Source organism: Meriones unguiculatus, chromosome 2 (genome assembly GCF_030254825.1).
Source record: "Meriones unguiculatus strain TT.TT164.6M chromosome 2, Bangor_MerUng_6.1, whole genome shotgun sequence".
NCBI lineage: Eukaryota > Metazoa > Chordata > Mammalia > Rodentia > Muridae > Meriones > Meriones unguiculatus.
In genome coordinates this window covers 158,245,232-158,272,135 of record NC_083350.1, presented here as the reverse complement: position 1 = coordinate 158,272,135, position 26,904 = coordinate 158,245,232, and the positions used below count along the sequence as shown (strand labels likewise).

At 41.9% G+C, this 26,904-nt stretch overlaps 1 protein-coding gene across 7 annotated transcripts in view; it reads left to right on the top strand.

The window, feature by feature from the left end:
- Nucleotides 1-26,904, top strand: part of Elf2 (E74 like ETS transcription factor 2) — an 81,453-nt gene that overhangs the window by 15,238 nt on the left and 39,311 nt on the right. For 3 of the 7 annotated variants that reach the window (XM_021631048.2, XM_021631050.2, XM_060378290.1), the window contains exons 2-4: nt 822-908; nt 3,422-3,650; nt 17,159-17,324. In XM_021631048.2, coding sequence (XP_021486723.1) covers nt 3,579-3,650; nt 17,159-17,324 — 238 coding nt within the window. In that variant the 5' untranslated portion in view covers nt 822-908; nt 3,422-3,578. Of the gene's footprint in view, nt 1-821; nt 909-3,421; nt 3,651-17,158; nt 17,325-24,005; nt 24,103-24,251; nt 24,305-26,904 lie in introns of those variants that run through there. The other 4 variants (XM_060378293.1, XM_060378291.1, XM_060378292.1 and 1 more) reach the window with 2 other exon arrangements.

Sequence of the window (26,904 nt, the reverse complement as noted above, 5' to 3'; positions counted from 1 at the left end):
TCCTGGAGGCAGGGGCTGATGATACAGAGGACATGGAGGGTGCTATTTACTGGCTTGCTTCCCCTAGCTTGCTCAGCCTGGTGCCCTATAGAACCCAGGACCACCAGCCCAGGGATGGCACCAGCCACAATGGGCTGGGCTCTCCCCTATCAATCACTAATTAAGGAAAAAACAAAACAAAATAAAACAAAACAAACAAACAAAAAACAAAACCTGACAGGCCTGCCTGGATCTTATTGAGGTGTTTCTTAGTTGAGACTCCTTCTTCTCCAGCGATTCCAGCTTGTGTCACGTTGACATAAATCTAGTCAGCACAAGGGTTTATACTGCCACCACTTGAGAACCTTTTGGTTGAGGTTGCAGAGATGATGGATCAGCACTTAAGAGTGCCAGCTGCTCTTCCAGAGGACCTAGGTCTGACTCCCGGCACACACGTGGTGCCTGGCAACCTTCTGTGCTCCAGTTTCAGGGGGTGCACCATCCCTCCCCCCTTTTTAAGCAATAAAAATGCCTATTGGTTGCTATAGGTGTATATTGATTGATATACACCATCGTATGGAGCATAGGCTGTGTGTGCTGGAGCTAACCCAGCTTAATAATTGTCTTTTAGTGGTAACTTGAAATTGCAGCGTTGATTGTAAAAAGGTTTTGATTCCTTAGTCATCTAGAAACAATGATTTTACATCTGTGTAAATGTGTGCCACCAGCTTTTGGAGATTGTTTTATTAAGAATTTAATGTTTGAGTCATACCTAATTAGGGCAAAAAAAATTTTTTTTTGATAGAATTGTGTTAATACTTTCTTTTTTTCCTTCCTACTAGTAGTTCCAGAGAACTGCTGGTTTAGATTTTAGCTCTTGCGAGTTGTGAAAACAGTGAAGGATGCTTAGACTACTTAACATTCAAATTGTAAGTAAAGTTTATTTCTATTTTTCATGTATGTTTGGAAAACAGATTTTAGAAATATAGTAACAGGAAGCTTTGATATATGGGATTGTGAATTTTTCTTCAATTTTCTTAAGGTATAAACACTTCCTATTTTCTGTCTAAGATGCAGAGGAAGGGGCTGGAAAGATGGGCTAGTGGCTAAGAGTACTTGCTTCTCTTTCAGAAGACCTGAGTTCAGTTCCCAGTACCCACATCCCACAGCTGGCAACTGCCTGTACTCTAGTTCCAGGGGATCTGACTCCCTACTGGCTTCTGCATGCACTTGAACATCTATGGTGCCCATGTCAGACGACACACACACACACACACACACACACACACACACACACTCACACACACTCACACACACACTAAATAACAAAGAAACAAATCTTTTAAATATGCAAAAAAGCTCCTGTAATTTCAGCACTCTGGGAGGAAGAGGCAGGCAATCGCAATCTCTTTTTGAGTTCGAGGCCAGCCTGGTCTACAAAGTGAGTTTATGGCAGCCAAGGCTACACAGAGAAACCCTGTCCCAAAACCCAAACCAAACCAAACCAAACCAAACCAAGCAAATAAAAAAAGCAAAAGGAGAGTAAAATTATTAGATCATTTTTAGGTAATAAGATGAGGTTTCTTTCTACCTTTTTCCAGGTACTTTATAATAAATGTTTACAGAAATTCCTTATTTCCATTCCGTACTATGTAGTGATCAAAGTTAGTATTAAGTATAATGTTAATGGAATAATTTATAATAAGTATAGATTACCTTAAATTTGTATTTAAAATTTCTGCATTCTTTAATTTTGACATTAAAAAACAAAACAAAACAAAAATAAAAAACCTGCCAGAAAGCATTGTATTTTCTCTGTATGAAAAATACAACACAGGGGCTGGATAGATGGTTCAGAGGTTAAGAACACTGGCTGCTCTTCCAGAGGTCCTGAGTTCAATTCCCAGCAACCACATGGCGAGTGTCTCAACCATGTGTAATGGAATCTGATGCCCTTTTCTGACCTGCAGGCATTCATGCAGATCGAGTCTTTATATACATTAAATCAATGAATCAATCTTTAAAAAAAAAAAAAAGGGTCTTAAAAAACTTAACATCAAGCACAGTGCACACAGTGTGCACAATGACACACACCTGTAATCTCAGCACTTGTGGGAGGCAGAAGCAGGTGGAGCTCTGTGAGTTCCAGGCCAGCAGACAGAGTGAGTCCAGAACAGCCAAGGCTATACGAAAAACCCTGTTTTTTTTAGAAAACCAAACCAAACCAAACCCAAAACATACAAACTCAAATAAAAAATGACTTGGGGATTAAACCCAGAGGAGACACAGTTTGATAACTCACGTCTTAAGAAGAGCAGAGGCAGGAGAGATGGCTCAGCTACAAGCACTGGCTGCTCTTCCAGAGGGCCTTGGGGCATTACCCTGCACCCACATGTCAGCTGACAACTGTCTGTAACTCCAGTGCCAGAGGATCCGATGTCCTCACACAGACACAGATGCAGGCAAAACGTCAGTGCACGTGAGATAGCGGCCGCCGAAGGGAAGGAATGGGAGATGGCTCTGTCAGTAAAAGTAGTCACTGCATAAGCCTTACATGCCAACTTTTATGTGTTCAGTGCTTATTTTTTTCCCCCTAGACAGGGTTTCTCTGTGTGGCCTTGGCTGTTCAGGACTCACTTTGTAGACCAGGTTGGCCATGAACTCATAGAGGTCTGTCTGCCTCTGCCGCCCTGAGTGCTGGTTTTACAGGTGTGCTCCATTTTGCACCAGGCTGCTTAAAAGAGTTAAAAAAAAAAGATTAATTTTCAATTATGTGTGTATTTGTCTGTGTATGAGTATGTGGTATGAACACAGGTGCCAGCAGAATGGGAAAAGCAGGCACTAGAGTCTTTGGAGTTGCCTGACCATGGGTGCTGGCAACTGAACACAGTATTCTCAACCACTGAGCCATCTCAACACAGATTTCTTAAAAATCTGTTAAAATATTTCAGGTATAATGTTGCATCTCCATAAAAGAAGGAAGCTCTAACATTTAAGAAATATTTTTAAAAATTATGTGTATGGGTGGTTTTCCTGCATGTATGTCTCTGTGTGTGTTCCATATTTGTACCTGGTGTAGAGGCCAGAAAAGGGTGCTGCATCCCATGGAGCTGGAGTTACAGATAGTTGTGAGTTGCTATGTGGTGCTGGGAACTGAACCTGGGTCCTGCGGAAGAGCAGCCAGTGCCTTTAACTACTGAGAAATCTCTCCAGCCCAAGGAAGTTTTAACATACTGTCTTCTAAAACAATACCTCTACACAATAGCTTGGTAAAATATTATCTGATATGTTAATGAATTTAAACATTAAATTCTTAAGTAGACTGCTTTTTAATGCTTTCTTCTGACACAGATGTAGAAGTCTATGTCCCTTTTAATTAAACAATGTTAAACACTAAATTGCTTTATATTTTTTCATAATTTCCAATTCCTCCTCTTTTTAGACCCTCTGGTTAATCATCTTTAGAAGACTGGACTTCTGGATGTCTGCTCCATCTCTATTGAACTAAAACATAAGAATGAAACCTGTAGCCCTGGCAATCATCTATGAGCCATAATTGCCCTGATTCTGAGCATTTGAAACTTCCTCAGGGATAAGCAATGGCATCGGCAGTGGTTGGCAGCGGAGGTTCTGCTCTGGAGCTCTCCAGCAATGGCATAGAAAATCAAGAGGTCAGGCATTTATTATCTCTGTTTTGTTACTAGAAGTCAGTACATGGCTTAATCTTGAACTGTATGAGAGAAACTGGTATTCGAGAGTAGAAGTGTGCAGTGCATAGAATTAATGACCATGCGTGTATGTTCACATGACTCAGTAACAGGGTGAGAAAGGCGCACCACTGAGTGACGCTGGATGTGCGTGCCAGAGTGAATTTGGAGGAAGGAAAGACACGGGAAGAATGATGTTACATTAGCTTAGATAAAATGTAAGTTTCTGTTAATATCCATTTTCTTAGATTATGGACAATGAGAAATATATTGTATCTAGATACCTAAATTGCAGTCATCTTAAGTTAGAAGCTTATGTTTGCTTTCTTTGTCATCTTTATTTCTTAGTTATTCTGTCATGTCTAATTGAGGATTGATCTGATATTTTAATCTAGTAGTGCAGTTTTTTTTTTTTTTTTTTTTTTATAATTAGAAAATGAAGTTCTGAAATTTTATGCAGGTAGGATTTTGAATCTTTAGTGCATTTGGTCATTTTGTTACAGAAAGAAAGTACCTAAGAAATAAGAGGTAGGAGAAGAAAACAGATTTTCTGGTCCTGGTTTCTGTGTGCTGCACGCAGGTGTTTGGTTAGAGACACCTTGGGGAGGTGGACATATTCTGTACCTCTCTGTGAAAGCCTCTGTCTGTGAAAGCTGCTGCTGTCCTTGGGCACAGCGGCATGCCTGAGGAACAGGGAGGACACAGGGCTGTGTGTTCTGGGGTCCGGATGGTTTTCCTTGCTTGCCTGGCGTCTTTTCGGTCTCTAAGACCCAGGTCTGTGCTGGGCAGACTTGTGGGACGTACTTTTGTCGGTGGATTTGTTAGCTCTTCTATGTTCCCTTTGTACTTAAAGACTGCTTCTGAAACGGGTGCTGAGTCCATTAGAAGAAGCCAGCACAGTAGAACATGCTTCCCAGGTCAACGCCTTCCTTTAAGCCTCAATTTGTGTGCGTCGCCTCCGGGGATGAGTCACCAGAGCTCAAGGATGCAGTGTGCGCTCAGCATCGCCCAGCAAATGCTGCTTCTCTGTCAAATTACTTTTCTCTGTTCTATAGCTCTGTAGTGTTGGTGCATTATCACACCAGAAGCACTGCCATGAACAGAATATTTACAGAGTGTGTTTACGCTTTATTGATTACAAAGATAACAGTATTGGGGAAAGAGACCATCAAGGTTTGTTTCTGGACGCCTCCTTTAATTTTTCCTCCTTTACACGGAATCATAAGCATTCCTGCTTAGAACTGTGTAGAGGGAAAATGTAGTAAATAAGTGAATAGTTGTTATTGACTAATGATTTATGTGGTGTAACAGGGTAGTTACAATCTATGGAAGGAGGTGAGAAGAAGGAGCATGCCAAGTGGGCATTTAAGGTGCTGGGGCACCAGTGTGGGAACAACCTTATATTCAAATCCCACATCCATTCATTTGTTCTTTTAACATGTCAATCACCTACTTAATATGGATCAAATACTTGCACAGGCACTGAGGTAAAAGTACTTCACAATGGGCCAGAGATGGATGGAGAAAGGGGCTAATTGATATTCTGTATTCTCTGAAGAGGTGGCAGTTTAGAGTTGAGAGAAGCGGTCATAGAAATACCTAAGTGGGAAGAGAAAAGAGCCACTAGTTTTGGAAATAATTGACGCTACAAGGGCAGTCTGAAGAGAATGCAAAAGTGGAGTTTGCCTGTGAGCCCCTCTTTGGTAACGTGCTTCCTCTACAGAGGAAAAGCTGCAGCTCAGAATGGTAGGTGGCACATTGGTAATCATGGTCCCGAGTCAGGTTAGATCTGAAACGTAGGGCCATGGCGCGACAGTTTAAAAAGTACTTGTTGCTCCTGCACAGGACCCAGGCTTGGTCTCCAGAACCCAAATGGCAGCTCACAACCAACTGTATCTAGTTCCAGGGATCCGACACCCTCCTCTGTTCTCTGCGGCACCAGGCATTCATGTGATGCACAGACATACATACATGCAAGGCAAAACACCCATGCATGTTCAAAAAAAAAAAATGGTAGGGCCATACAGTGGTCCTTTGACCTTGAAGGCATATCACAACACACTGATCATAAACATTTAAAAGGTAGAACTCTGGAGAATTACTACACTTTGAAGTTTTAAAAAGTAATGTGTTTCTTGATCATAAATGTAATAACACTGGGGGGCTGAAGAGATGGCTCAGTGGAAGCTGGGTGTGGTGGCCAGTCTAGGAAAACAAAACAAAAAACAAAAAAGGGCTTTAGTGGGGTTAAGAACACTGGTTGCTCTTCCAGAGGTCCTGAGTTCAATTCCCAGCACCCACATGGTTGCTCACAACATCTGATTCCTTCTTCTGGTGTGCATGAAGACAAAGGACTTATGTACACAAAATACATAAGCAAATAAATCTTTTTTTAAAAAAGTAATACATTGAACAAGATTAAGACTTTCTGTTTCTGAGGTTGAAATAAAAAAGTAAACTACAGAATTACTAATGTGTATACATAAAAATCATTTCAAGAATATAATGATGTATAATATGTAATCACCAAATAGGTGAGAATAATTCAATATTAAGAAAGTTGAGCTGGGCACGGTGGCACATGCCTGTAATCCAGGAAGGCAGAGGCAGGCAGATCTCTGTGAGTTCGAGGCCAGCCTGGTTTACAGAACAAGATCCAGGACAGCCATGGCTACATATAGAAATCCTGTCTTGAAAACAAACAAACAAACAACCCCCCACCAAACCCATATCCCTAAATAAATGAAATAAAAGTTATTAATAATGGTAGAGAAGGTTTTTTATTTTTATTTTTTTGAGACAGGGTTTCTCTGTGTAGCCTTGTTTGGTGTGTACTCGCCCTGTAGACTAGACTGGTCTTGAGTCACAGAAATCCGCCTGCCTCTGCCTGCCTGATTGCTGGGATTACAGGCCTGGGCCACCATGCCCAGCTTTTGTTTTTACTTTTTGAGACAGGTTCCCAAGTCAACCAGTCTGGCAATGATCTCAGTATGTAGCCAAGAGTGATCTTAAACTTCTGATGCTTCTGCTTCCTGAGTGCTAACAGGCATGTACCGTCATGGTGAGCTGGGGCTTACTGTGTACTTGGAACTGAGCCACATCCTCAGCTCCAGCGTCTCAGGTTTTCATTTTATGTGTACAAATGTTTTGTCTGCATGTATGTATGTATGTAGGTGCACTATGTGCAGGCAGGCACCAGAAGAGGGCATCCAATCCCCAAGCCCTGGAGTTAGAGACAGCTGTTAGCTGACCAGTAGGTGCTGGGAATTGAACCGGGGTCCTCTGCAGGAGCAACAAGTGCTTTTAATTAACACTGAGCCCACTCTTTAGCCCCCGGCGTGTGAGTCTGGAAATTTAAATGAGAAGATTTATTAGGAATATGTATGTCATTTACTTTGCATTCTATAGTGTTGAGAGGCAGGAATAGAAAGGCAGATACATTCTATGGAAAAAGAAATAGAATTAGTTACTGTAGCTGGCTCCTTTCTTCAGGTTGTGTGTGGCAAATGAAAGCCAACTGCACTCCTCTCTCCCCAGGTCTGTACTCACTGGTAGTTTGCAGTTGCTCATGGTGAAGGTTATGCTTAGTGTGGTTAAGCCATTTTTTAACAATTGTGGGCTTCCAGAGAAACAAATTGGGAGTTTTCCCCTTTACTAGTGTGATGGAATAATGGAGACCAGGCTTATTGCCAACATAAACAAAAGAGGAAGTCAGTGTGTATGATAACATTGTGCTCCCTGGAAGACCAGGGCCATTTCTGAGACTGCACTGGCTGGCTGCTGGGAGCTGCCTCCTGTAGGAATAAGGAACGTGAGGGAAGCAGGTGTTTCCTTGAATGAAGGAGACAAAACCTGGAGAGATTCAGAGGAACTCAGGTGAAGGACACAAGTATCCCAAAGGCGGAGAAGCCCCCTTCCCCAAGAAAGAGCTGCATGTATTGGTGGGCTCCCACTGTCTCCGACTGGAACACCCAGTGGTGCAGGCATACTAGAATCCATGAAGCCATCCAAAGACTGGCACAGACTCAGTTCTGCTGGGAGATGGAAAGCCCAGGGCAGTCACTGAAAACCCCCACAAGGCTCATGTCTTACATAGTACGGCTAAATTAGCTGTAGAATGAAGGATGGTGAAGTTTACCGTATCTCTTAAAATATAATCAGCTGGGCTGCTGGGTGGGCTCAGCAGTGCACCGAGCCTGGTGAAATGGGTTCAGTTCCTGAAATCACAGAATGGGAGGAAAGGACCAACTCATGGAAGTTATGACCTCTGCACAAGCACCCACAGATGATACACACAATAATAATTAGTAATAATAACCCCCAAGACAAAGGCTGAGAGAGTTTACCACAAATACACTTGAACTTCTTATAGTTATTTCTTATAATATTGCAAATACATTTTTTAGGTAAAAAGTTGATGATGTCATTTGCAATCTTGGTTCTATGCAAAGTGAAAAGGCCTAGAGAAATGGTTACTGTGTGGTGAATATAAATTTTTTTTTGGAAAGTAAAAGTTATTGTAAGCATGTGAACCATAGCTCTCTTAATGTGTTTAGATATATAATGTCATACAATATATAATATATACATACAATATATAATATATAATGTCATACAATATATAATATATACATACAATATATAATATATAATGTCATACAATAACCATAGCTCTCTTAATGTGTTTAGATATATAATTTTTTTTTTGAGGTAAGGTCTTCCTACAATAGCCCTGGCTGGCTGCCCTTGAACTCACAGAGATCCTCTTTCTTCTGCCTCCAGGGTGCTTGGATTAAAGGTGTGTAATTACATCTAGTGTGTTAAAAAAAAAAAAAAAGCAGCAGAAATAAGAATTATTTTGCACTTTATAATGTGAAGTTAATGCATGACAGCAGAATAAAGAATGCAAGTAGAGAATTAGAATAATACTGTTATGAAATCCTCACATTAAACATAAAGCCATGTATTATAGATTGACAAATTAAAAGCATGTTGTAAAATATAAAACAATCACTAAGAAATTAAGGAAAAGCAAATAGCTTTAGATAAGCCAATAAAGTTGGAACTTAAAATATTGAGGAAAATGAACAAAGAACAACATGAGAAATTAAAAAAAAAGGATTTATTTATTATGTATACAGTGTTCTACTTGCATGTACACCTGCAGGCCAGAAGAGGGCACCAAATCTCTTTATAGAGTGCTATGAGCCACGCATGAGCCACCATGTGGTTGCTGGGAATTGAACTCAGATATTAAATGTGCCACACAAAATATAAATAAATAAATGAATAAATAAGAAAATGTATAAAAACAGAAACTTGTGGATTATACATGCCTGTAAACACATCATTTGGGAAGCTGAGGCAAGAGGATCATTAGTCCGGTCAACAAAACCACAAACTTCTGCAGCCCAAATAGTTCTGTTAAGATAGTGTAAAGGTAGCCAGGCGGTGGGGACACAGGCCCTTGATCCCAGCCCTCGGGAGCAGAGGTAGGAGAGTCTCTGAGTTGGAGGCCAGCTAGGGCTATGTAGAGAGACTTTTATCTCAAAAAACCAAGGCAGGAAAAAAAATACAACACATACGTTGACAAAAAGACTATTGTCCATTTTCAGTGACTACAATGAAATACCGGAGTCTGCATACTTTATAAACTGAAGCCTTTATTTGTCTCATAGTTCTGGAGGTTCAAGGGTATAGCTCTGGTGAAGGCATCAGGATGGATGAGGTCATTATAAACAAGGAACAATAGATCACCTGCCAAGACAGGAACATACTGTAGCCAATGAGGGCAAGGCTTGGTATTTATAATTCCATCACTGTCACATAGAACTACTTCACTGCTTTTTTTCCTTCCTTCCTTCCTTCCTTCCTTCCTTCCTTCCTTCCTTCCTTCCTTCCTTCCTTCCTTTCTTTCCCTCCCTCCCTCCTTCCCTCCCTTCCTCCCTCCGTCCCTCCCTCTCTTCTTTCCTTCTTTCTTTTTTTTTTTTCCGAGACAGGGTTTCTCTGTAGCCTTGGCTGTCCTGAAACTCACTCTATAGACCAGGTTGGCCTTGAACTCAGATAGCTGCCTGCCTCTGCCTCCCAAGTGCTGGCATTATAAGCATGAGCCAAAGCGCTCAGCTAAGAGTGACACTTTTAATGACAGGAAAACATTTCAGTAGACTCCACTGCCACACGAAGGGCCAAGCTTCCATTACTTGAACCTATGGAGGATGCACTTAAACCTTATTGATGCCACAGACAGCGTCAGAGCATAAAAAACAGTAAGATGAAGGTGTTCCACTGAAATAGGAAGAGGGGCTGCAGAGATGGCTCAGTGGTTAGGAAGGCTTGCTGTGTAATCATGTGGGCTGGTGTTCAGCTCCCAGCATCCATTTAACAGGTCTAGCACATATGCTCTGAGGGCGATGGAGGCATGAGGCTTACTGTGATTGCTGGCTTCCAGACTGCCTGAGAAAACATGAGCTCCAGGTTCAGGGAGCGAACATGGCCTTGTGTGTGTGTGCACACATAAGGAGAAAAAAACCAGATTTTTAAATAACTGTATGAATGGCTAATAAACAAAAAATAAATGGTGCAGTACTTTTAGCTATTAAAGAAATGCAGATTAGGGCTGGAGAGATGACTCATTGGTTAAGAGCACCTGACTGCACCTCCAGAGATCCTGAGTTCAGTTCCTACGATGGTTCACAGATGGCTCACAACAGTCTATGTGGGATCTGATGCCCTCTTCCAGTGTGCACGAAGACAAGAGCACTCATATACATAAGAGCACTCGTATACATAAAATGCACAAGTCTTTACAGTAACGATGCAAATTACAATGTCTCGGAATTGTGCTAACTGTGGAGCGCTGCCATGTGTTGAAGAGGATGAGCCGTTGCAGGGCTCATGTATCTCTCATGGGAATATCACAAGAAGCATTTTGGAAAGGAATGCGACAGCCTTAAAATTGAGCGTAGATTACTGCTTCACTTGGCAGACCCCCCCTTATATGCTGAGGCAGGGCCTCTCACTTGAGTGTAGAGTTTGCCTGCTCAGCTGCACTAGACCCCACCTAGCCACAGGGCCCCACCTGCCTCCTGACACTAGAGCAGGCAGGTCACTGCGTGGGTGCTAGGGATCCAAACTCATCCCCACACTTGTGGGTAAAGACTGAGCCAGAGCACAGAGTTAAACACACACATGCACACACAATCTGGAGGCTGGAAAGATGGCTCAGTGGTTAAGAACATTGGCTGCTCTTTCATAAGACCCAGGTTTAATTCCAGCACTCACATGATGGCTCATAACCACCTGTAACTCCAATGCCAGGGGATCTAGTGCTGGCTTCTGAGAGCACCGGGCACACTGGTGTGCACAGATGTACATACAGGCAAAGAATGTAAGAACAAAACAAACTGACCCCCCCTACCCCGCCAATCTCTTGATTCCCATATAAAACTAGAAAAGGCATAGACTAGTGAGGTGATTCAGCAGGTAAAGGTGCTTGCTGACCTAAGTCTTTATGACCCATACTGGGAATGAGAACCAGCTCCCTCAAGTTGTCATCTGACCTCCATGTGTGCAAATGTGCGTGCTAAATGTAGTAAAAACATTTAGAAAAGGCTGAGATACAAGGCTATAGATCTGAACTTATGGGTTGATGGTTCCTGGGATCTGTGTGTGATTGTGGTAGATTGCTGATGAGCATACAAGGGAAGTGATCTGTGTGTGAGGGGGGTAGACTACTGAGGCGGCACAAGGGAAGTTGTTTGAGTATTCTGTTGATTGTTGTGGTTACAAAGTTATCTATGTTTATGAAAGCCCAAGGAATGCATATAGAAATGAGTATATTACCTTCATGAAGTCCACTAGAAACAATTAAGTATGAAAACAAACTTCTTATCCACTGCCAAGTTTCATGTTGCACCCCTTTATTTCAGCACTTGGGAGGCAGAGGCAGGTGGATCTCTTGAGTTTGAGGCCAGCCTGCTTTATATGGCGAGTTTCAGGCCAGCTAGTTACACAAATGTAGTGCTAGGATTATACTGCACTACCATGTTTCAGGCTGCTAAGGCTTCTGAAGGTACTCCTACTTTATATCAAGGAAGAAAAAGAGGGAAACTAAGCATTTCTTGCATACTCTTTCCATTTCTTGTTTTTATACTCCTGAAGTCCAGTGGTGAGGGTTACAAGATGAATACTGGTAGGCATTTAAAAGTGTTTGCTTTTGTGGGTCCAAAGCTCTTCCTGGAGAAAGACTGTCGTCTCACAGCTATAAGTTCTTCTCCTGGGATGGAAGTTTTTGAAGGCACTGTCAGTACAGTCGCCTGGGAGAGAGAGAGCTCAGGGGCAAAGTGCTCAATGGATCTTTTGAATCTGTTAGCTCCAGGTTCAGTGGGAGACCCTGTCTTAGACAATGAGGAGGTTGGGGCCTGGAGATTATGGGTCACTGGGTAAGGTGTTACCATGTAAGCTTGAGTGAGACCCTGGATTTGAAGCCGGCACAGATGTGTCTAATCCTGTTTCTGTGGTGAGAGTGGAGTCAGAGACAGAGGGATTCCTGAACAACAAAAGATCCTGTCTACACCTTCTACAGGGTAGAAACAGGGACCGATACCGGAGGCTGTCCTCTGACCTGTGTGTGACTGTGGCATGTGTGTGCATACACAGAAACACCAACGTAAAGAAGGTGAAGCTGGATAGACAACCGGTGTGTGTTTTTGGCCTCCACATACATAAGCTTGTGCATGTACATACAGCCCCTCTCCTGAATCCAGGAAAAGCCAGTTGGCCTGGAATTTCAGATAAGAAATAGTACCTTAAACATTATGGAAGTCAACAAAAAAGGTGCAGGAGGACTATATATTAGTCTACGTGCCCTGTTACATGTTGTGCTTGGCTCTAGTAAAGATTTATTTATTATTTATTTCAAGAATGGGTTTGTCTGTGTAGCCCCGGCTGTCCTGGAACTTGCGCTGTAGACCAGGCTGGCCTTGATTTCAGAGATCTGCCTGCCCCTGCCTCTTGAGTGCTGAGTTCAAAGGTGTGAACCACCATTGCCTGGTTTAAAAGAGTCTTTTTTTTTTTTTTTTTTTTTGGAGACAGGGTTTATCTATGTAATAGCCCTGGCTGTCCTGGAATTGCACTGTAGACCAGGCTGGCCTTGAACTCACAGAGATACACCTGCCTCTGCCTCCCCGGGTGCTGAAAGTAAAGTTGTGCGCCACCACACCTGGCTAAGATTTATTTTGAAATTAAAAAAAAAAAAAAAAAAAGGATATATCTCTGCCTATCTGTGTTTCTGTGTCTGTTTTGAGTTTCTGTGTGTAAGGTAAAATAACTTGATTCAGCATAGTAGACATTTTCAAGCTTGTTGAGCATTATTTGTGTGAGATTTGAAGTTTCAAAGTTGTAATCCTGACATGCTGGAACTCATCTGTAATCCCAGCCCCTGAGGTACTCCAGAGCAGGATTGCTGCAAAGTGAAATGACTGCTCCATCAGGGGAAGGTTTTTATTGTGAAAGAGAGAGAGAGAGAGAGAGAGAGAGAGAGATAACTGAAAGAGTTCAGAGCCGAGAAAAGGACATGGCCAGGGATAGGGAAGTGGGTGAGCAGGAGAGAGTATAGCTCCAGAAAATAGTGGAGATGCAGGAGACAAAGGAAAGCAAGAGACAGAGAACAGAGCATAGCAAGGGGCGGGGTAGGAAAGCAAGAGATAGTACGTGTGCCAGCGGTAGGAATAGCAGATTATAAGGCGGGTGAGTAACTATGGAGATGGAAGGGCCAGGAGACCAGCGTGGACTCTGAAATGTATGACAGTATTTGTGAGTTGGGACTGTAGGAACCTAGACCCCGGCATGGGCTTTGACATGCAACCACAAGTAGCCAGAGGTAAGGGAAGTTCTCCTGTAGTCCAGCTTGACCTCATTTCTAGACATAGACTTCCTGAGACTTAACAGAGGCCATCCTGGGCCACATAGGGCTGTCCTTGAACTCACTTTGTAGACCAGGTTGGCAGGCATGGAGATCCAAGAGACTGGCCTGCCTCTGCCTCCTGAGTGCTGGGATTACAGGAGTGTGCTGGCATGCCCCACGAGATTATTTTTTTGAGATGTATAAAAGGTAAGGATCAGTTAAAATTAAACTTTTATCTAAATTTTTAATTTAAAAACATTTAAGCTTTTTTCCCCTCTGGTGATCAAAGAAAGGGACTATTAAATAACCTATGTAGGATCTGAGAGGATGGAGCTAGCTAGAATTCTGACTGGGTAAGAGAGTGTCTAATTCTCGTCCTTGCCTGTTTTCATGCTATGACAAGTATGAACTTTTGTTCTTTTATCTAGGGTAAGTTGATGGGATGTTCATAATATAAAGCCATCTCGTGCTAAATTTACTTCTAAAATACGTTATAGTTGGGACCATGGCATGGACTTATCTGTAGACCCAGCTATTTGGAGGAAGATTGCTTAAATTCGGGGGTTTGAGAACAGCCTGGCCATCATAGTGAGACTGTTCCCTGAAAGAAAAAAATGTTGTACAATTTCAGAGAAAGGAAGTGACTTATAACTCCCTTATGTAAGCAGCCGCTGCTTGGTCAGCGTAAGTTCAGTGCTACTTAGCATGTTGCTGTCCAGTTCTAGTGAGCGGAGAACTCGGGAGGCTTGTCTTGGCCCATGCTGCTCAGGGGAGGTCGCTGTGGCTGTAAGGACGTCCTTAAGCTGGAGGTGCACACAGCGCAGCTGCTAGTTTACCCAGTCTTGGGGCAGCATTTTCTCTCTGCCCCCTCCCTTTCTCTTTTCTCTCTTTATGAGTTCTGTTAAAAAGCTGGATTCATAGTTTTTGTCATATCTCAAGTGGGCTCCTACATCCTATCTTCCTTTCAGAAGTGTCATCCTGGCATAGCTTGTCATTTCTGTACCTTTCTTTATGGTTTTATCAGTTATGAAAATGCTCCTGCTTAAGCAGTGTGTTGTTTTGTAGAGCATAACTCGGTTCCAGGCTGAGCTAGCCATCGCAGGGCTTCTCAGAGAAGCAGCTGGGCAGCTTCTAGAGCTGCTCAGGTCATCAGGTCGTCCTGAGTTCCTGGGGAAGTGCTTTAGCATGGACCTCAGTTACCTGTTTGTTCAGCAGATACACGGTCAGATAAAGGGTTCTGTTGTTTCTATGCACAGGAACATGGTGGGTTTCCTGGCTCAGCAAAGTTGATCACTCATATCAGGCATCAGGGCAAAGTGGAATGAGTACGTATACCAAGGCAAGGCAAAGATGGATACAATCAGAACTAGGCATTCTTTGGCATTGTGTCCTCAGGAAGAATGCCATTGTTTATACTGGTTCATAATGTTGTCATATACAATCACTTTAGGCTTTATATAGTTACCTTTTCAGTCATTGACAGTAGTGTCCTGTAGGGAGGTGGACTATCATGGTGGAAAGGTTTGATAGAGCAGAGCTGTTTGTCTTTTGGTGGCCAGGAAGCAGAGGCATTTCAGACAGGAGCCGGGGACCAAGAGGTAATTACTACTCAAGGTTGTGCGTCCAGTGACTTTTTCTGATTAGGCCCTACCTCCCCAGTTTCACTATTGCTCTGTAGTCAAAGTTTGAACCTACCAATGGGTTAAGCCATTTAATGTGCTAGAGCCCTCATGATCAAACTGTTTCTGGAAACACCCTCACAGATACAGCTAGGGATGAGCTTTTTAATAATAGTCTTTACATGTCCCTCACTCCAGTCAAGCTGACAATCAAGATTAATTACACACGTTGATGCAATCCTGACCTGTTGGCTTTTAAGTGCACATGACACAGCTGTTAGTTTTCCTAGTTGTGGGGTGGCTGACATCCTGGAGATTGTCTTAGCATTCTGGGAAATTCCTGTTGTCATCCTCTTGTGTTGGGTTGCCTCTGTCTTGAACCTTAAACTCTTTCTTTAAAACTTAAAAAAAAAAATATGTATGTAATACATATATTTTGATGTATGAGTGCTCTGTCTGCGTGTACACCTGAATGCCAGACGGAGGCATGTGGGTGCCGGGAATTAAACTAAATTCCAGGACCTATGGAAGAGCATCAAGCATTCTTAGCCATTGAGCCAGCTCACCAAACTCTTTAAGTTTATGTATTTGCTTTTTTAATTTTTATTTTTGGAGACAGAGTTTCTCTGTGTAGCCCTGGCTGTCTTGGAATTTGCTGTGTAGACCAAGCTGGCCTCCAACTCACAGAGATCCACCTGCCTCTCCCTTCCTGAGTGCTAGGACTAAAGGCGTGCACCACCACCACCTGGCGAGGTGTTTGCTTTTTTTTTTTTTAAATTATTTATTATTTATACATGTATGCCTACAGGTCAGAAGAGGGCATCAGATCTCATTATAGATGGTTTGAGCCACCATGTGGTTGCTGGGAATTGAACTCAGGACCTCTGGAAGAGCAGCCAGTGCTCTTAACTTCTGAGCCATCTCTCCAGCCCCGAGGTGTTTGCTTTTTGTTGTTTGTTTGTTTTTTTTTTTTTTTTAATGGCCCAAGGCTGTGAGTTTGATCCCGGAGCTATAATAGAAGAAAAGAAAAGCTTCTTGTGTGAAACATTTTATACTTTAATTGACTCAAGGTGCTTTTCCCAGCTTCAGTGGATGCTCTTTGGTTTAACTCGTTCTTTTTAAAAGCATCTGGTGCTGTCTGTGCTTCTCCACTGTCCAGTGTGCTGCTTCTCCAACTCTCCACTTACTTGCTGTTAGACTGTGGTCTGGCTTTTTGGGTCCACCAGCCCATACAGTACCCGTTCACATACCCGTCATTCTTCTGAGGGTTCGTTGCTCTTAGCTCTTGTTGATTGCTGCACTGTCTTCCTTTCTGTAAGACATAAAACAAAGTCTCTACCCTTGTTTAGTGATCTTTCACAAAAAAAGTGAAGTATATGCATGCTTTGAATTTACCTCATAACCCACAAGCCCTGATTACTTCATTTGTCTCTTTTTTTAAATTTTGTATTAATTACACTTTATTCATTTTGTATCCCTCCATAAGCCCCTCTCTCCTCCCCTGTCGATCCCACCCTCCTTCCCCTTTCTGCATGCATGCCACTCCCCAAGTCCACTGATAGGGGAGGTTCTCCTCTCCTTTCTGATCTTAGCCTATCAGTTCTCATCAAAAGTGGCTGCATTGTCCTCTACTGTGGCCTGGTAAGGCTGCTCCCCCCTCAGGGGGAGGTGATCAAAGAGCAGGCCAATCAGATTATGTCAGAGGCAGTCCCTCTTCCCATTACTATGTAACCCAATTGGACTCTGAACTGCCATGGGCTTCATTTGTCTCTTAAGACGTGAAAGATTATCACAGCTAGCCATTCTGTTTCTTTGTTTTCTACATCCATGTATACAGCATGTGAATATCCCTGTGTGGACTGAATGAGATTCTGTGAACCCAGTGATTCAAAACGAAATCCAGAGCTTGCGAACAAAAACTTGACTGTTGTTTGAATTTGCTTTTGTAGGGAGGCGACAAGGCCCCTGAGTATCCGGCCGTGATTGTGGAGCCAGTGCCCAGCGCGAGGCTAGAGCAGGGCTACGCTGCCCAGGTTCTGGTGTATGACGATGAGACCTACATGATGCAGGATGTGGCGGAAGAGCAAGAAGTTGAGACGGAGAACTCGGAGACAGGTAGACACATCAAAGAGTGTTTGTTACCTATACCTCCAGTATTTAACAACAAAAAATTGCCTCTATTTGTTCTCTGTGTAAAGGTGCATGTATGTCTGCACCATGGGTGTGCAGTGCCCGCAGCAGCTAAAAGAGGGCGTCAGACCCTCCCCTGGAACTGGACTTGCAGATTGTTTTGAACCACCATGTGGGTGCTGGGAACCCAACCAAGGTCCTCTGGAAGAGCAGCCAGTGCTCTTAACTGCTGAGCCATCTCTCCAGCCCCATAACTCATTTTGTAAACTTCAGTATTACTGTTGTTGGGGACTCTTATACTGAAGAACCTATTTTAAAATGCCATTTAGCATAGGTTGGATATTGGTACAAAATCTTTGTTTAAGAGCGTTTATATAAATAAAATACTGTCCTATATTATAATTCTTTGCTATATTTCAGCCTTAGCAGTAGTTTTATTTTTTTTCTGAAACTACACATACTCAAAATCAGTAGGTTAATCAGAGTGATCTTTTTTAATTAGAAAAGTAAGAATAGTATTCTACTTCTGTAACTGACTATACTCTTTGAATCAGCTGCTGGAGCAGCATTTTTTTTCCTTTCAAGTTGAAGTATCTTTGCTGTCAGAGCCCTCTTCCTTTTCTGTCTTCTTAGATATCCTGATAGTTCCATCAGTTTGTATTTCATTAGCTATGTGGGTATTTGGGGATTAGTGTGTGTAATTCTTAGAGAAATCATTTTGTTTTTGCTATGACCATGAAGAAAATTTTCCCTAAATCATTTTAGTGACTTGCATAGTAATAAACAAAAAAATTATCATACTTTGTTACTGTTTTGGAAAAAAAAATTCTTATTATTGGTTTGCAATCCTAGTGAAATTTCTTTTCTTTTTACGTGTGTGTGGTGTGTGTGTGAGTGAGTGAGTGAGTGTAGGTCAGAGGACAAACTGCGGAAATCAGTTCTTTCTTTCTATTATGTGAGTCTCTGAAGGAACCCAGTTTTTTTTTCATTAGCGCTTTTGCATATGGAGACATCTCACTGGCTGGAAATTACTAAATATTTAGATGTATTTCTGCAATGTAGCAAGTTCTCCCAACTAAGTTTTGAGTGTCTGATGTCTTTGGGTTCTGAAGGGCCCAGTGGTGCCCTCTAAGTAGTGATAGTTCTAGTCTCAAGTTGTGCTCCAATTTCATTCTTTTGTTGAACTTAGAGATTGGTTGCCTTGTTATTCCAAGCAATGATGGAGTGCCAGCAAAACTCAGGTGAAGGGCAGACTGGTCCATCTGATGATGTCTGGGAGCCAAGCGCTACCTAAAGACTTGAGGCTGCAGTCTGGAGTGGTGCCTTGCTCTAGGAGATGGCACATTGCTTTTTCAGCGAAGTGTAGACTCAAGGAAGACTTTCTTCCTTAAATTGTTACTATCGCTATTTAATTTTATGTGTAGGGTGTTTTGCCTGCATGTATGTTCGTGTACCACACGTGTGCCTGGTGCCTGCATAGCACTGTGTGCTCTGAAACTGATGAATGTCCACATTACAGATAGTTGTGAGCTGCTATGCAAGTGTTGGGACTTGAACTTGGGTCTTCTGGAAGAGCAGGCAGCACATTAAGTCATATGTCTAGATCTGAGTTTTCCTCAAATGATTGATTTTGGCCTAAAGTTCAAAACCTAGAAAATGAAAGAGCAGTGCAGGATTTGCATAAGTAAATACATTAGGGTATTTATTGTATTACAAGAAATATTATTGTATAATTGATGATAAATTCATTAAATTAATTCATTTAAAAATAATTTTGAGCCAGGTATGGTGGCACACACGTGTAATCCCAGTGCGGAGGCAGAGGCAGGCAGATCTCTGTGAATTTGAGGGCAGCCTGGTCTACCAAGTAAGTCTAGGACAGCCAAGGCTATAGAGAGAAATCTTGTCTTGAAAAAACAAAAAAAAAAGGGGGGGGGGGCGCGGGGGGATGTAATCCAGTTAAGGACTTGTGAGGGAGATGATTCCATTTCCAGGATAGATGTTAGTGATTGTGATGTTGAGGAGGGATTGGAGCTGGTGTGCTGTTCTCGTGTAATCAGACTATCTCAGAGGCCGAGACCCCAAGGTTGTGGATTTACCGTCAGCCTGGGCCTACTATGAGCCCGCATGGAGAAAAACCAGTTGCTTTTATAATTATTTTGACAAGTTGTTTCTTAATATTTAATACTATTTTATTTTGAGGGTTTCTGGCACCTTGACAGGCCTTGAACTTGCTGTAACCTTGCTGCCTCTGTCTCAGTTTTTCCTTGGTGAATTGAGGGTATTAAGAATACAGAATAAGGGCTGGTGAGGTGCCTCAGTGGCTATTGGGACTTGTCTCGCAAGCTTGGCATCCTGTTTGACCCCCAGGACCTGTGTTGAGTTGCAAGGAAAGAACTATAGCTCCACACAGTTGTTCTCTGACCTGCGGATATGCACCATGGCCCGTGAGCGCATGCACACACACATCATGAACACATACAGTTAAAAAACATATGGAATAAGATTTCCTTGTAAAATTTTTAAAGAAATATTTCTTGGAATTCTTTTAAACTATAAACTATAATCCCTCCCCCCCCCCCCCCCCGTGTGTGTGTGTGTGTGTGTGTGTGTGTGTTGGTTTTTTGAGACAGAGTGTCTGTGTAGCCTTGGCTATCGTGTAACTCAGCGTGTAGACCACCTGGCCTCCGGTCACAGAGATCGGACTACTTCTGCCTCCCGAGTGTGGGGATTACAGGCGTGCGCCACTACACCTGGCTTGTAACTCATGTTTTATCAGGCTAAAATAATAGTTAATTTAACTTGTTCTATCTTGTGGTCTCATTGATGGTTTTTTCTTTTATTCTTTTATACCCACGTGTCGGTGACAGAAACACTATCCTCATTGTTAAGCAGGTAGGAGTGCTTGTTTCCTAGCCCTTGGTTATCTTGTATGCAAGAGCACTCTCATTTCGATAGTAATTATGGCCTATTTTGCTTATCTTTCTTTTTAGAAGTCTCCATTTTTCTCTCAGAGCTTAGGGGCGATACTAATGTCCTCTTAGATGTTGTAGGAAAAACTGAGTAGTGTAAAACTTAAAAGAGGTGTATTCATCTAATCCAGTAACAGGTGGCTGTGAGGATGCTAAAGATTAGTAATATAAAGAGCCTTTAGGAGCAGCAGTAGGCTGTGGAGGGTCAGTTTGCCTGGGGTGGGGTGGAGGGGCTCGAACTAACGCCCAGAGCTGCACAGTTCCCAAGCACTGGGTACGCTGACAGGTGGATGTGATGAGAGGGTGGTGTTATTGGATTCTCTACAGAGATTTGATAATATGGTTTTTAATGTTCACCTTAAAATATATAGATATGAAGTAAGTCTTACTGAATGAAATGAGTTAGAAATTAAGCAGATGAAGCACCTGCAAGCCTTAGAGGCTCTGAGGGAGGAAGTGCTACCATGGGCCTCGCATCCCTGGGTGTAGGATGGATTTCGAATGCCGGCTGGAATGTGGCCTAGTGGTAAAGTGCTTACTTGGCATGCGCAAGGCCCTGTGTTCAATCTCAAGTACCATATGTGAAAAAAACCAAACAAATAAAATTTAAAGATAAATCGTTTGGGCAAGAGGCAGCAAGGCGGGCTGTTGTGACTTGAGAAAGCAGTGGCTGTAGGAACAGAGGGCTGCCTAAACATCATCCATGTCAAATCTAAGCTGACATTACAGACCAAGTTGGAGGAGGATAGTTCTCCAGCACTCTAAAACAAAGCTGTTTCTAGTCTTGGATCTGGGGCTCATGGAAGGACTGACTATCCCACTACTCAAATGTGAAGGAGTTGTCCTGGAAAAGGAATCATTTTGGGAAAACCTGGGACCTTGGTCAAAGGATGTACCTGGTTGGATGGTAGCACCATAGTGAAGGAGCCAGGGACTAGGTGCCCTAGTCTTACTTTCCCCCTTCCTAGTCTTCTGCCCAGCCTCTCCATTGAGCAAGGCCAGTCTGAAGCTGTGTGAGCCCGCTGATGCAGCTACTGTCTCGGGAAGGAGAGTAGGGTGGAAAGAGCTGTGGGCAGATGGAAACTGCCTAGTGTAACTGCAGCCCAGTGACTACAGGGTAGAGACAGATGTGGGACTCATCCTCACTGAAGTCGTGGAAATCAGTTGTACCTTCTAGGGAAAAGGTGTTGCAGAATGTCCCTATGGGGGTTGATATTACAGGTTGTATACATTTTGCATAAGAAAGTGACAAGAGAATTAAACAGTTTAAAAAATGCTTATATTTTGAAAAACATGAAGAATTATAAAAGCAAATATGAGAGAGCATCCTGGATGATAAAAATTTAATTTTTTATTTTTTAGCCTTTTAAGTGTCTTTCTTTGGCAGGAGAGAGGACTGTCTTCTCTTGGCTAGTTCTGCTTTCAGTTGTTCTCTGTATCACTCATGTGGCAATATTTAAACTTTTCAGAGTGTTTAAGAATTTAAGCCAGGCGGTGGTGGCGCACGCCTTTAATCGTAGCACTTAGGGGCAGAAACAGGTGGATCTCTGTAGTTTGAGGCCACCTGGTCTACAAAGTGAGTCTAGGACAACCAAAGCTACACAACAAAGAAACCTGTCTCAAACAAACAAACAAACAAACAAACAAACAACAAACGAACAAACAAGAGATTTAAGACTGTAAGGACTTCATGAAAGAAATACATAAATGAGCAAGTCTTCCCTTGACTTCATTATCAGTATGCCTCCACGTTTGACAGGACTATATAGTGCATTCAGTCAGAACATTTAACTTTGATGATTAATTACATCTGTTGTATTCTTTCATTTCCACATAGAAAAAGAAAAAAAAATCAAAATACATACCTCTGCAAGCATTTTTCCTTGCTATTCTTCCTTAGATCACTGCACTTATCAGTCAGCCTACAGCTCACTGCACTTGTCAGTCAGCTTACAGTTCTTTGTTTGCTGGATTTCAAAGGCCACTCTTCTGCCAAGCTCAGTGGCCCTCCAGTCATCTAGAAGTAGGTCCTCCTTCGTGATCTGGCCTTACCTGTGGAAAGTCTACTCTCCCAGCTCTTCCTTTCTGCCTTTCACAAGGACTTTTCAAAACATACTGAGTTTCCTCTCCCTTTTCCTCACCTGTACTTAACACCGTCTGTTCTAGGCCCAGGTACCTGAGATTTTGTACAGTTATTATGATCAATAGGACTCACTCTTGACCTTCCATTATGCTATCCTGATTTAGTTATTTTCCTATGTTGTTGTATGTGCCCTTTTCCTTCGTAGAGAGCATAACAGTAACTTTGCAGTTGTGTGTGTATGTGTCTGTATTTTCTTTTGTGTTGAACCTGAGAAAGGTAGTGATGACTACAAACCAAACCAATAGATTTTGAAGTTAGTATTTTAGTTAATCAAGAACCATTTTATGGTCAGGTGTGGTAACACATGCCTGCAATCTCAGTACTTGGGAAGCTGAGGCAGGATGATGGTGATGGTGAGTGAGTGCAGCCTGGGCTACATGGATCCAGACCCAGTTTCAGACAAACAAATGATGGAAAGAGAGAAAGGGAGAGGGAGATATATATTAATATATAAGAGTTTATATGAAGTCTTTGGGATTTCTTTGTTGAATAACCTAATGCTACTCAGAATTATGAAAGTCACCCAAAAATACCTGAACATGGTCATATATAAAGTATTGTAGCAAATCTTTAGTGTCGTCATGTGTAGATGGGCGTATATATCATAGTTACAGTTGATTTTAATAATTTTTGACCATACCTGTTTGATTTTTTTTTCTTTTACAATAACAGCAATAGATGATCAATGGAAAATTTGAGCAGTAATACAAAGAATAAACAAATTGAAAGTCACCACCCTTTGCTTTTGGCATTATCTTTTAAAAAATAGTATCATATGTCTTATGCTGCCCAGGCCATCAACCACAGGCTTGAGCAGACCGCCTGCCCCAGCCTCTCAGGTAGCTGGAACGAGTCGTCTGTGCTGTCATGCTCATCTGAGCACTGCTTCTGGATGGTCTCATGTCCTGTTGTTGTAGTTGGTCATCAGTCTTTTTAAAGTTCCTGTAGCTCTCCTCTGAGGAGCCGTGGCAGGACTTCTGCTGTGTGCTGAGCCACTGAAGCATAAAAAGTTATCCTTGTACTTAAGTACCAAGAAAACTTAAAAAATCTGTTTTCATGGGTTGGCGTGATGGCTCAGTGGGTAAAAGTGCTTGCCACCACAAGCCTGATGACCCGAGTTTGATCCCTGGGACCGACTTGGAGTAAGAAGGTCAACCTCTGGGTTCCATACACTTGTCCTGGCACATGCATACCCACATGCACACTCACAAAAATATAACAAATAAAAATATTTAAAACTGTTTCAGTGAGCTACCAAAAACTGCATGTAAAGTTAGTTGAAAGTTAGAAGAATAAGAGTTTTTATGTAATTTAATAAAAAAGCAATGGTTACTTTTTAATAAATGAAAGTTGAGGTTTATAAGCACAGTTTGAAAAAAAGTCAGATTTCTTTATTGAAATATCAGAAGCTGGATTTCTGTCTTGAAGGCTCAGAACGAGTCTGACTGTATGATGAGCTGTGATAACTTCCATATTTTTATACCATCAGAAATCCTCCCTGTGGCACAAAAGGACTCTTTTAATTAGAAAATATTGTTGCCACAGGGAGGTAGAAGATCGACTTGAGAAATTGGGGACCTGAAAAGGAGCCCCAGTCCTAGGATTACCTGAAGGTGAAACACATTGAGCCAGGAGGAAGACAATGCTGGTAGGTTGGCTTTTAATTTATTAAGAATGTTTATGGTATTATATTTCATTACAGTTATTTCTACCTATATCATATTTTTGTTTAAAGAGTGACAAAGATTCCTCCTTAAAAAAGAAATGATAAAGTAGTATTTTTTTTCACCTGAACAGTTTGCTACGCAAGTCGTTCCCTCACTTGCCCTGGTAACTAACTACTCCTGTGGGTAAGTTCCAGGCCTGTGTGAGGCCTTGAAGCTGCACTCAAGACCTCTTCTCCTCTCCTTCTGTTGTTCCCTCTTCTAATACATTTTCTAAATCCCTTGTTTTCCTCAGTTGCCTGTTTTCTTGAGGTTGGCAAGACATGAACCTCAGAGTTAACTGAGTTTTCTTTCTTGAATTAACTGAATTATAATTGTACTGTGACTAAAATTATCTAGAAAGCATTATTGGAGAACAGCCTTGATTTTTTTTTTTTTTTTTTTTTTTGAGACAGGGTTTCTCTGTGTAGCCTTGGCTGTCCTGGACTCTTTTTGTAGATTAGGCTGGGTTAGCCTGTTTCTGCCTCGCAGACTACTGGGATCACAGGAGTGTACCACCGTGTCTGGTTCAGCTTTAACATTGTAATATATATGTTTTATTTAACCTGAGAGGCCATCAGTGATTTAAAAATATTTTATGCCATGGAGGAAGAAGATGCTTCTAATTACATGCAGTAAGAGAGACCATCAATTATAAGACATCCTGATTTCAGAGATGCCTAAATGTGGAAAAACTGCATCTTAGAATTAGTGAAATCTGATATTTTATAATTATGAATCCTTCCAATATCTCCAGTTTCCATTTACTTGGAATTAGATATTAAAATATCCAGTTTATGATGAATGGGGGTGAGCTGCAGTGCGGAGGTACTTACGTGTGCTTAGTTAGCTTGCAGACTTCTTCACTGTCGTATAAGATAACATATTAAAGTCCAAAACATTTGCTGCGAGCGATGGATCACACCTGTAATTCTAGCACTTGTGAGGCTGAGGCGGGAGGACCGTTAGTTCAAGGCTACCATGAACTATGTAGTTAGACCTTCCCTTTAAAAAAACAAAACCACATGGGCTGGAGAGATGCACTGTGGTTAAGAGTGCTGCTTGTCTTGCAAAGAACCTGAATTTGGTACCCAGCACCCATATGCCCTTGTTTGGCCTCTGGGTGTCCAGAACAAGTGTGGGTACACATACAGACACACATAAGGTAAAAAATGGCCCAAAGCAAGTAATTGTTCTGCCAGCTGATAAGCAGAAATAAAAATGAATTATTTTAAGTACTATTTATATAAATATCTGTTTTTTAGTTGTTGTGGGTTTTTGTTTGTTTGTTTATTTGTTTGTTTGGTTTTGATTTTCGTTTTTTTTTTTTTTTTTTTGAGACAAGATTTCTCTGTGTAGCTTTGGTGGTGCTGGAACTTGCTCTGTAGACGGGGCTGACCTCAAACTCAAGAGATCAGCCTGCCTTTGCTTCCTGAGTGCTCGGATGAAAGGTGTAGGGTACCACTGCCTGGCTTATGATGGAATTAAAAAAAAATAAAGTAACACACAATATTTAAACAGACAAAATTACCATCAAGTGCCCGCTAAGCTGTTCTGGGAATGAGGAAACCTGGGCAGGGTTGTGAGGTGCCCACCCACCCTGGCACACTCTTAGGCTTCTCTTGTTCCATGCTTCTCAGAGTAGCTGTTCGTGGAGTCTCTGCATGTGAGAGCCTACGTGGCCATTTGGTTTCCAAGAAGAAATGAGCTTTTAGTTCAACAGCAGTTTCTTACAAGGATGGGCAAAGAGTGATTTATCACAATAACTGTATCTGCAGCAGCTTGAAGTAACAGATTAGATGTATGCTAAGCAACATGCATGCTTATGAAGAACAGTGCTTGCTAAAAAAGATAGGAAACTGAGTGAGACACTTGGGTAATGTAAAAGTGGTACATTTACTATCCCACTTCTCATTTTCTGTAGGGATTTAGATATTTGTGCCTTGAAGCAGAGCAGTACCAAAATGAACAGAGAATTATGACATCTTGTTTAAAATAATAACTTCACACTATAGAAGTGGGACTTAGCATGACTGCATGTGTATTCATTCTTTCTTCCAATTAGAACACTGTTCTATGGAAATGAAGAGTCCGTTATCTTAGCATTCAGGCTTAACTACATGTTGGCTTTCTTTTCTGGATTATATGGATGTCTTTGGTATTACCTTACATATTGCTGCCTTTGCTTATAACAGACACTGAACTATATGTGTGGCATGAGCCTGTCATGCTGTTTAGGGAAAAGGTTAGGACTTAAGTATGTTCTTTGTTATTGGTTAGAAGCTTCCTTTTATTTTGACACCTGAAGGATTAGTTTTATTACAGATTTGGTGTCACTTGGCGTGTTTTGAGGTTTTAAAAGACTCTGAACATTGTGAGTCTCTGTCGTGTGGTTCTGTCTCAGGATGTGAGATCTCAGCTGTTGTTTTACCAGCATACCTGTTTGCCACCATGCTCCCCACCACGATGGTCAGGAGCTCTAACCCTCTGATACTGCACACACCAAGTAATTATTTTTTTAAATACTTTTTTTTTTTAAATAAATACTTTGCCTTGGTCACAGTGTCTTATCGAGGTAATAGAAAAGTAACTAAGGTGCTTCCCTTAAGAGCTGTTAGCTTTTGCATGCATGCAACAATGTCCACAGATGTTCCTCATTATGCTTTTGTTTGTCTGTTTGTTTTGAGACAGGGTTCTCTGTAGCTCTGGCTGTCCTGGACTCACTTTCTAGATCAGGCTGTCCTCGA